A 12,117-nucleotide genomic window follows, 5' to 3' on the forward strand; every position below is an offset into this window, starting at 1 on the left:
ACTGTTTATCAATGATGTATGTTTTTTGCAGCAATAAGTCGAAGATTTTGGAACGTCGACTCCGTTACCTAACTGATCATTTTAGCTATCTCTTATTCGATAACGTGACAAGATCTTTGTTTGCCAAACATAAAGTGGTGTTTGCATTCCTCCTCTGCACTAATCTGTTATTGTGAGTAATCATGGGACAGACAAAAAACAAACAATATATATATAACCCCACCCCCCCTAGACCCAAGCATGTACTCTTTAGAGCAGATCATTTTATTATATATTTATATATGTGTATGTACCCAGATAGATTAGTTTTCTATATGCATGGAAAAAAACTGCAGATATTTTTTATTTATTATATACTTATAAATGAAATATTGATGAAATAAAAAAACGTATTTTCATTAAATACTGTATGTATAGAAAAACTTTAATATCCTCTATATATTCGATTTTCGTAGTGGTGAATATTTCTGTTTTTTGTGCTCAATAAAGCAACTTCAGTAACAATGAAAATGTCAGAATTAAGGGGGTAATGAATTAAATGTCTGCATTTTTTTTTTATTTTTTTTTTTGGAAGGGATATGTATATGTAACCAGCTCTTTTTTTAAATTTGTTTTTATTTCAGATTATCTAGCATGTACTTTGTGTTTTATTTTAGCTAGTTTCTATTATCTCATGATACCAGATTAAAAAAGATATACAATTTTAAATTAAATTGAAATATTGAGGGTACAAGTTTTTAATATATCTTTTTAATTTATTATTCATAATTATCATATCAGGGATATACATTTATTACTTTGTTAATTAGCCTTACCTATTTGAGGTTGAAGTTTCAAGACAGAAGCTGATCTGCTCTAAATTCTCAATTCAATTTCTATTTTAAATCACATACATCCTTTATAATACTACGGACACCCTGCTATCACAATCTTTATTTCTCTTCTGAAGAGAACTTGAATATTACTCTCTGTTTACAATAACTGATTTTACACTTGGCATCACATAGTCACTTATGTGTGCGACCAGAACTAATAACAGATAAACAACATGATAATTTGACAATTATACTTTTATTAAGGTACTTCATAACCTTGTGGCGGAAATTTTGGCTGCAGACGGGCAAAACCCATAAATTTTATCCAGTCCCGGGGGAGACTACTAACTGCCTTGTTACACTGGCAAGTCAGTGACCCAGGTTTACAACCTGGTGTCAGTCCCAAAAGTTGAACACGCTTAAGTGGACAGGTGTTAGCGGGCTGCCAAGATTACATCTGACTCCTGAGCAACGAGGGTCCCGGACGTAGCCCTGCCCTGGGCCTCCCCTCCATACGTAGAGGTGGAGGGGGGTGCCAACGTAACCCTGGAGTGCACCCCACCATAATACATAAAACTAATACATACAATGAACCTGCATGCTTTCAAGCAAGTCAGGCCAGGAGAAAGAGCCAGACAGTACCCGTAACCCCCTTTTTCGTCTCCCCGGGCCGCTCCCCCAGATCGAAAATTGTACCCTTCTCTGCGCCTGTGATTTAACTGCAAAGCAAACTACAAGAAAATTATTTATAGTAGTCCTAATAAATTCCTATACTGTTAATAACTTTGACATATATCGCTGTCTGTTTTTGTTTTTTTGTTTTTTTTTTTTTTAAAGGCAACATTATGAAACACGTAGATGTAGAGCGTTAATGTAACCACTGTAAAGATGAAGTTCACTTCCTGAGTTCCAAGGAGTAATTTGACTTTTACTCTGAACTTGAATGTTAACTAGCCTTACTAGAACTGGAACTTGTATGACTAAATTGAGTTGAAGAAATCCCTTCCATATGTTTGTAAAAATTATCACTATTGTAAAGTATTAATTATTAGGATGTATTGTTCTCCAGTCTGTACTGAGCACACAGGTATGTTAACAAGATCCTTTGTACAAACAGTTTCAGTGCACACAAAAATCCTGATGGCACAAAACTCCGAAACCGGATTCTAAACCAATATCCAGATGAGGTTGGAGGTTCTCTGGAAGCTGGCTGCTGTAAGACTGTTAAGAAAAAGAGTCCCTGAAAGAGAAAGAAAAGGCGGCAGAAATTGTTCTCATAAAGGGGAGGGCGGGCGGGTGCGTTTTTGAAGGACACTCTGTTTCGGAAAGTTCCCGGATAATGATTCGCCTCCTTTGAAGAGTATCTTAGTATGTCTAAATTCCGTACTTTACTTTACCGGATTAAACTGCACCTACCCACCCGCTAGATGATGTGTTTAAGAAGGATTATCGAATACGAGATTCTGGATAATCCCTATTAAATCACATACATCCTTTATAATACTACAGACACCCTGCTATCACAATCTTTATTTCTCTTCTGAAGAGAACTTGAATATTACTCTCTGTTTACAATAACTGATTTTACACTTGGCATCACATAGTCACTTATGTGTGCGACCAGAACTAATAACAGATAAACAACATGATAATTTGACAATTATACTTTTATTAAGGTACTTCATAACCTTGTGGCGGAAATTTTGGCTGCAGACGGGCAAAACCCATAAATTTTATCCAGTCCCGGGGGAGACTACTAACTGCCTTGTTACACTGGCAAGTCAGTGACCCAGGTTTACAACCTGGTGTCAGTCCCAAAAGTTGAACACGCTTAAGTGGACAGGTGTTAGCGGGCTGCCAAGATTACATCTGACTCCTGAGCAACGAGGGTCCCGGACGTAGCCCTGCCCTGGGCCTCCCCTCCATACGTAGAGGTGGAGGGGGGTGCCAACGTAACCCTGGAGTGCACCCCACCATAATACATAAAACTAATACATACAATGAACCTGCATGCTTTCAAGCAAGTCAGGCCAGGAGAAAGAGCCAGACAGTACCCGTAACCCCCTTTTTCGTCTCCCCGGGCCGCCACAGAAAATAACATTTTTTCTTCCATTATAAAATTTATACATAAACAATATTGTAAACATGTTTTGGAATAAGACTACTTATTTACATTTAAAGATAAATGAACAGTATACATTTTAAGATAAATGAATGTAACAGTTTTTGATATTCATTTCAGTCATAACATGTAATGACATTCACAGCTTTTATGATGTCTATAGGGTGGCTGTTGGTAATGTTAGTAAAGAATTGTCTGGTGTACTGTTAATCAGAGACTGCAAAGCTGTCTTCCAGTTGTTGATAAGAATGGAATTACCCAAGCTTGACAAGTGTGTTCCATCAGTATGGAATAAGTTTACCTCCTTAGCAGAAATATTGTTATTGTCAATGTATTGACCTCCATTTTTAAGAATAAAGGATTTGATTGCAATATTCACTCTTGTTCGTTTTTTTTTCTATTTTCTTTCCAGCACCAAGAGGTGCATAGTGCCAGTACCTCCTTTGAAGGATTGATGACCATATTATTGTAGTTTTACAGAAAAGTGCTTGATATCTCAGGATTGAACACTGAATCTTTTCTATCAACATTTTACCTGTGACTCCCTCTGATGTCAGATCATTGGAGCCGCAATGAATCCATATAAATTGTGGTTTTGGCATTTCCATTAACATCGAGTCCATGAGTTTATCTAAACCATCAAAAACGAGACCTCTGCATCCCTTCCACTTAACTGACATGTTATGCTTTGTAAAACCAAGTTGTGGGTCATCCAGCCTTGCAGTTCTTTCAGCCCAGTGAACAATGGAGGACCCCAAAATCCAGAGACATTTATGACCTGAAATAACTTGGGGACAGTTAGTTTTTGGTTGATGTGTTGTAAAGATAGGAGAAAAAGGAAATTATTTAGGGGTTTAACCTGATATAACGAGTGAAAACCTCAGACTTCCAGCGTCCCATGACCTTAATTCTGTCGTCGGGCACCCCAATACTGTGGAGGTATGTTGCTCCACCAATGCGAAAGCTATGTGATCTGACATGATCGGGAGCATCTATAAATTGTAAAGCTTTCTGTAAAAGTGAACAAAATTGATACTTTGTCAGGGGCTTGGTATTGAAGTGGATAAACAGATTATCCCTGTCGGCTGCATGGGGACGGTTCTTAAGGTACTTTGATAGACTGTTAACTGGACAATGGATCCCACCATTAGCTTTAATTTGTAATGTGACCGATAGACCTAGCTGATCAGTTTTTGACCATCTAATTTTTAAAAAGACTGTGTTATTAGATAGATGAACATCACTAACTAACAACTGTTTATGGTTAGACGATATAGTGCTGGGTACTGTGAACTCACTGACTCTTAGCAAACCAAAGAATGCCAGGGAGAAAGCTGCAGTGAACATGACTTGTTCATATTTGTTGCTACATATATATTTTAGACTGTAAATCATTTTTTCAAGTAAGGTAAGTGTTATAGGAGCCCTTAAATCATTAACATGCCTCCCTTTTAGGCGGCGTAGGCCCTCAATTGCCTTAATCACTAAGAAGGATTTTGTGGGGTCTGTTAGACTACCCACTTTATGGGCATAACCGATTCCCGACATATAAGTAGAAATTGAAGAGGCGGACAGACCTTGCTGGGCGTAATAAGCGATAAAAAGAAGTAAATCTTTAATAGGGACTGGCCAAGTGTCTGGTAATTGATAGTTATTTCTAAAGTTGGATAACTTTTGAATGCTTGTTGCATAGGTTTTACGGGTAGATGCAGCCACTGAATTAGAAATTAATAGCTGTGCAAGACTATCTAGATGTTCCACAGGTGGGATGGAATCTGTGTGGGTTGCCAGTCTGCCTCTGGCGCTGCCTGTCTGAATCTGGCCCACTGTGAACGAGAAAGTGCATCTGCTATGACGTTTTTTCTAGAAGGGATATAAGTGGCTTTAATAGAGATATTGTGAGTTAGCATAACCAAAACTAGATGTCTAACTAGATTCATAATTCTCTCAGATTTACATGTTTGAGATGAAATGATATGTATCACAGCTTGATTATCTATGTGGAATAATATTTTCTTATTACGAAAAGAATTTGACCAAGTAACAATGGCTGCCACAACTGGAAAAAACTCTAACAGAGTCATGTCTCTAGTGAGTCCTCCTATAACCCAATGTGAAGGCCATGAGCCCTGTGACCAATGGCCTGCAAAATAGATACCATACCCTCCTGTAACACCACCTGAACTGTCGGTATATATTTCAAGGGTGTTGTCTGAAAGCCAAATAGGGTCAGATATCAAGGTTATTCCATTGTATGACTGGAGGAAATGTAACCAAAGACCTAGGTCTTTACGCATATTGGCAGAAACCCTTATCTTATGATGAGGTTTTATTACACCTATGGTTGCATCAATTAGCCTTCTGCAGAATGCTCGCCCTGGGGCAATAACTCTGCAAGCAAAATTCAAAGATCCTAGTAGGGACTGCATGTCCTTGAGGGAAATTTTTTTAGCATTTATTGCTATGATAATTTTTTGTCTAAGATCTACGAGCTTATCATTAGGTAACCGCATTGACATCTGTACAGTATCAAATTCAACCCCCAGGTAAACCAAACATGTAGATGGAGCACATGTTTTGTCAAGCGCAATTGGTATACCAAATTTTTTACAAGTATTTTCAAAAGATTGCAATGTATGTCCAGGTTGAATATGATTAGATGACTCACCAAATAGGAAGTCATCTAGATAATGCAAGATGTTTGAGTTATGACTATTGGCAACTACCACCCAATGTAAAAAGGAAGCAAATTTTTCCCAGAGGGCACAGCTAATTGAAGACCCAAAGGGAAGCATTTTGTCATAAAAATAGTAAGTAACTGGTTTACCTTTTTCTCTGACAATTACTTTAAAACCAAGCAGATCAAAGTCTGCTGGGGAAATGGGGAGAAGGCGAAATGCTGACTTTACATCAGATTTGCTAAGTAGGGCACCCTGACCTAATCTGGCAACCATATCTGCCGCTTGATCAATTGTTGAGTACGACACAGAGCAATGATCTTCATCAATATAGTCATTAATAGATCTATTTCTGGGATAAGACAGGTGGTGAATTAGACGGTAGTCACCGCCTTTTTTGGGAACTAAACCAATGGGAGAAATTTGCAATGTTGGAAATGGGATTCTGAGAAATGGGCCTGCTACCCTACCGACTTGTATTTCTTTAATTATTTTTGTATGCAGGACCCCTGGGAGTTCCCTGGCACTGCGTAAATTTGGAGAGTCTCTGTGTACCCGGGGGCCCTCGTATTGTAAGGGAAAACCTTTTGATATGCCTGTGATAAGGTCTTTTGCTGCACTAAATGGGTAAAGTTTCAAAGCTTTTAGTAATTCAGTGATATTTAATGGTGTATTGCCGATCTGATAAAGAGGTGAGGTACTATTGACCAGTGTGGCATACTGTCTGTGCATGTTTTCCTCCGCATAGCCTGCAGACATGACTGTACCTACAAGGAGTAAAAGGACAATGACTACCAGAATTGAAGTAATTACATGAAAATGACTTAGGACTGGAGGTACGTTGTTTATTAAACTTAACTGCAGGGGTGCCCGTAATTTGAGATGTTGTTTTACTATTATAGGCAGTACTCCTGGTTTGACCTGCAAAATCAGGTACTCTAGGTGATTGACCATTTACATAGAGCAACCAAAGTTCTAAATCAATGGTGCCCCAAGACCTAGATGGGTTGTTTGATTGGACCTGGCGGAATTGTTCATCATATTTCCACCAGGAGTCTGATCTTGTTGCTGCTAAGCGTACATCCCGGAGGTATTTTAACAGCTCCTGGGATCTGTTGGGAAACCTTTCCAGGTAAATACTAATAAAAACGATGAATGCCGATGTCCATTGTTCAATAGACATTTTGAAATTTGACCCCCTTGGCTTTGTGACGCATAACCTCCCGTTTCTAAACTGCAGTTCCCCAATTTGACCCTCTTCAGAATACTCTTGAAGCTGGCGGGATGACTTTAGAAGAAGTGCCAGGTCGGTAAATTCTCCAGCCCAAATTTTTTCTTTTATTTTTACAGGAATAGTACTTCCTAAACTATGAAAATTTTCATCAATGTTTACAGGATTTGATAGTTGAGTTGGCGAGTTATGAACCATTACTGAATCAAAGGGTTGATAATCTAATGAGGGTGGCGATGGAAATGAAACATACGGCCGGGTACCTTGTAATGGTGATTCCGGCGCTTCTACATCGCCGCCTCCCTGACTGGCACTGTTAACCGGTGTTTCCACCAAACCGCCTTGGGATTGTCTGCTGCGTTTAGGCCTATTCTCATTCGCATCTGTCCCGCTCCTTTTCTTGGTTTTACTTTTTGGCATTATTTTATTCTTTTTATTTTAACTTTTTCGGTGCGTTTTTGAAGGACACTCTGTTTCGGAAAGTTCCCGGATAATGATTCGCCTCCTTTGAAGAGTATCTTAGTATGTCTAAATTCCGTACTTTACTTTACCGGATTAAACTGCACCTACCCACCCGCTAGATGATGTGTTTAAGAAGGATTATCGAATACGAGATTCTGGATAATCCCTATTATTTATAAAATAAATATTAATCTGGTATCATTTATGTTCTTTTTTTATTATCAATATATTATACCCTTGTATCAATTAGGGTCTAGTCAAATTTAAATATATTAATACCCATCTTCATAGGTATAGTTTCCCATATAGGAGCCCCATATCTCATAGGCATTATAAGTTCCCTACATTTTCCTTTAACTTTTACAACCTATTTTTTCAGCAACCGTTCAAAGATTCTGGATCGCCGCTTACGTTACCTATGTGACCATTTTACTTATAGTCTTTATTGTAACGTGTGTAGATCACTGTTTGAGAAAGACAAAACTCTTTTTGCATTCATCTTATGTGCAAACATACTCCTGTAAGTATGAAAACAACGGCACAGTGTTGTTTCGTTGTGTTCAAATATTTGAAAGTTAAAAATCCCGGATGTTTTGTTTGATTGTTATCTGTTCCATTATTTCAGTAACCGATCCAAGATTCTGGAGAAACGTATACGTTACCTATCCGACCATTTCACTTACAATTTGTATTGTAACGTGTGTCGGTCCCTCTTCGAAAAAGACAAACTTCTTTTCTCCTTCTTGTTATGTACAAATATGCTTTTGTAAGTATGAGAAAATTGTGTTTGGAGTGAGCTCACATCTGGTTTTACTTCCTAATTCATTACTAACACAGGCGCAAGGTTTGGTTTATTTTTTATCAGTTGAATGATCCAAAACTAACCCAAAGTTTTATACCTAACCAAAACATATTTTGTTAAAGGCTTGCTGTGAAATATTGGTGTGTGTGTAACAATTCATTACATCTTTTAACTAGCTTTAAGCTTAAAATTACATCGCTGTGTTTCCTTAAATGATAACATTACATGTTTTTCTTTTTAAAAAATATCACCTGAGGGAGAAAGAGTTCGGTTCATAATGGCATATAATTATATTGAGATAAAATTTCAGCATTTTACAATTGCTTGTTGAGTTAAAAAATTTGCATAAGATTGACAAATCTTCCTAGAAATACTGCTAAACAACATCTTCTGTACTTTATTATACACCAGCTTATACTTAATAGGTTACTTAAAGACTCTTTTCACTCCTCTATCTTTCTGCTATGAAACTTTTTGAGAGCTCTAAAGTGGTTATGAAATAATCAAATTTAACCTGTATCCTGCTGAATTGATGTAATTATCTTGTCCTCTCTTTGAAATTAAAAACTATCCACTATTAGGGATTTAATAATCAAAATGGAACAAAAATAGCTAAAAGTACATTGAAGTTGGTTTATGGATTAGTCTTGTTTTGTTTTTGCATTTGAAGCTTTTTCTGACAGCATTTACAGTCTTCCTAATGTAATATAAGTTTTACATGAAGTTTATATTGATTAAATTGTCAAGCATTCTGTATGAATAAGCTAAATAATACAGTTTCATTTTCCTAAAAATAAAGTAGAAGTCTATCCTTTACAATCATGTACTTCTAGTCTTTTATAACAGGAGGTGTGTGCAGATACATTTTGAAATACATTAGCTCTAAATATGCTGAACAGATAGTCTGAGTTGATTTATCAATTAGAATTTAATATACCAGTATGGTGTGTATCATTTGTTTGTCAAGAAAATAGGGTGGCTTAGACAGCAATGACAAAGAAAAATATTTGCTATACTTAAAAGCTTTAAATACTCATATCATTCTTTATTTTCACATTTAATTTTATGAATATTATTTTACAACTTTGATTATAATTTTCAAATAAAATGCAGGGTTTTAAATTCAGTTAATTTTAAACATATTTTTGGCTGTTCATAATTATGTTCTTGCAATAAGTGCATGTGCACTTAATCATGACATCATTTAATTTAGCTATATAACAATAACAAACTTTGAGAGAGAGAAAAACAAAACGTAGTATCAATGAATTTGTTATATATTTTACCCTTTGTACTTTTTACCTTGTAACAATTTCTGTGTGTTTTTTTATCAGCCGCTTTAGATTTAAATATTTACCTCCCTTGGAGATTGATGGTGATGATTTATTCTTTGTGGAAGGATTTGACTTCACAAAAATGACAGGGTCTGGTGCTGATGTAGTCCGTCAATTGTATAGTTTACATGTTGTCATACTATGATTGTGAATATTTTCTTGTGAGGAAAAATAAAGCTTGCATCTATTCTTTAAATCATACAAATACAAGAAATTTTCATTTAAAAGATCTAGATTTTTATAAACTTTTTAAACCAAAGTAAAGGTACATGTAATTTAAAAATGATGTACGAATTTAATTTAAAAAATCTTGTTATCCTTTTAACTACTTTGTGCCTCTCCGGCAGAGTGGTTAAGGTCGCAGACTTGACAACCACAAGACAAATGTGGGTTTGACTTTGGCCAAAGATTTTGTTTTTTGCCCATTTGAGAAAGCTATATAGGTAGCTTAGGGATGGTCGTTGATTCTACTCGGGTGCTTGTTTGTGCTTGAAATAATGCAGAGAAGTGGCAACCAATAAAGCTGGAAATTCACTTTTAGACCTTTACAAAGTGTCAGTGTGACTTCAATTCCAACAAAAAAGAAAAATTACTTGGATTTATTTATTAAGATTGACATCCTGTTAAAACTTTCATTAAATGTTGAATATCTTTAAGTACATTGTCTGTCACAAAGAATACGCTGCAATTTTCAGTTACATATCTTATTTATTGTAACTTGTTTATTATTGTCATTGTTTATCTGCTTACTGCTTTAAATAAGGTCTAATGTTTCAAAAAAAAAAAGCTATGGGGTTTTTATGATTTCAATATTTAAGACTAAGACTAGTGTTTTTCGTGCTAAATGTTTTATATTGATATGATGTTACCATGGGTTTGAAGCCTAATTTGATAGCCTAAGAGTAGTGACTGTTATTCTTTACCTTTAGAGCAGTAACAAGCTAACTCCTATTAAATTGTATAAGGAGTTAACTCATTACTGCACTAAGGTGACACATATCTTTTGATATTACACTAAGCTCTGAAACAAAATTAAAGTTTTTAATATCAGTTGAAAGAATTTGTTTTACAAGTGAACTTAAATAAATGTGTTTGAATTGAAATATTATGTATGTATTTGCATAGCTATTTCAGATGAATTTGTGTCAGAGATTTGACTTCTTTTTCAGCTTCTCTTTCTATAAAGTTTAGCAATATTTTATTTATAAGTTAAAAATAAGTTTTATCCATATTTCATACATGAGAAATACAGGATTCATACTTTTGAATTAGACTTTAATATCATAATTTATAACGAACATAAAGTTTAATGATATACTTCATTAAAATACTTTTATTTAGTTAAAATTAAAAAAAAATAATAATAATTGAAAAATATTAAGTTCGTTTTTATATGTTTTAAATACAGTTTCAGTCCTTTTATATTCATACAGTTTTATGATCAACAAATATTTAAGTAAATAATAATTACAGTGAAAAGAATCTTTTTGAATTGAACATTAAATATTTACTGCCTCATATTCATGTACTTTAATAATGTTTTAATTTGAGATGATATGTTTATATATCTTGTTCTGATGCACTTTTCATAAGTATGTTCATGTTATTATAAACAGTTGAAATTTTTTATAAATGTACTGTGATATATTTACTTTTCCCTTAAATGAGATTAAAGATAAAAAATCAGATAATATTAACAGTGATGCTTTTTTTATTACATAAATATGAAATTATTAAGGTTTCTTTCTATAATTATACCATGATATTATTATTTTTATTATTTTCGTATACACTTTGTGTTTTGATAAAATGTTATATCCACTATACATTTATAGATCGAAGCATGAATTAGACCGTGAGGAGTTTATGTTCTTCCTGACCGGTGGTGTTGGTCTCGAGAACAAGCTCGTCAACCCGGCACCGACCTGGCTTACGGACAAGAGCTGGGATGAGATTTGCAGAGCCAGTGATCTTAAAGCCATAAAAAAGCTGAGGTATATATTTTAAGAACAATTATATTCATATTATAATCACATCAGAATATTTGTTCCAAGAGTATCCACCATTTGGACTTGGTAGAGAGGCTTTCTGATATTATAAGTAAACGTGGATTTTTCAAAATTTACTTATCAGGAGATATACGTATTTATATAAAGTAAAATAAAGGTTATTTAGTTTATTTATAGTAATTTAATTCAAGCTAACTTGCCCAAGTCCCGGAATGTCTTGTCTTAAAGTTTACATATGTTTAACTTGGTTATGAAATTTATTTTTTTCTTAAATATTTTCCCAGAAGGATTTTTACAGTAAGGTATAACATTATTTTATGATTAAAAAATATTTCAGGGAACATTTTGTGAAGAACATAAACAAGTGGGCAGATTTTTACAATGCTAAGGAGCCTCACAATGAACCACTACCTTCTCCATTTGACACAGACCTAAACGATTTCCAGAAAATGATAGTGCTGCGTGTGATCAGACCAGATAAGGTTTGTTATACAGTCAAACGTGTATTAAGCGACCGGGCAAGGGAAACACCCAAAACGGTCGCTTAATGAAACGGTCTCTTAAGACGGTCAGCATGATATAAAAGTCAAGATTTATAAATGACATCTTTTTTATTCGGTGGGATTGTTTTTCAACTTCATTTTTATATAAATGTTGAAAAAAA

The 12,117-nt window shown here is 35.0% G+C and overlaps 1 protein-coding gene across 1 annotated transcript in view; it reads left to right on the top strand.

Annotated features, from left to right (window-relative positions):
* Window positions 1-12,117, top strand: part of LOC132716188 (dynein axonemal heavy chain 12-like) — a 77,029-nt gene that overhangs the window by 56,197 nt on the left and 8,715 nt on the right. The window contains 3 exon segments of the mRNA XM_060699395.1: window positions 7,934-8,074; window positions 11,280-11,438; window positions 11,791-11,935. Coding sequence (XP_060555378.1) covers window positions 7,934-8,074; window positions 11,280-11,438; window positions 11,791-11,935 — 445 coding nt within the window.

This window comes from Ruditapes philippinarum, unplaced genomic scaffold, assembly GCF_026571515.1.
Source record: "Ruditapes philippinarum isolate M1 unplaced genomic scaffold, ASM2657151v2 ctg2601_1_1_1_1, whole genome shotgun sequence".
Lineage (NCBI taxonomy): Eukaryota > Metazoa > Mollusca > Bivalvia > Venerida > Veneridae > Ruditapes > Ruditapes philippinarum.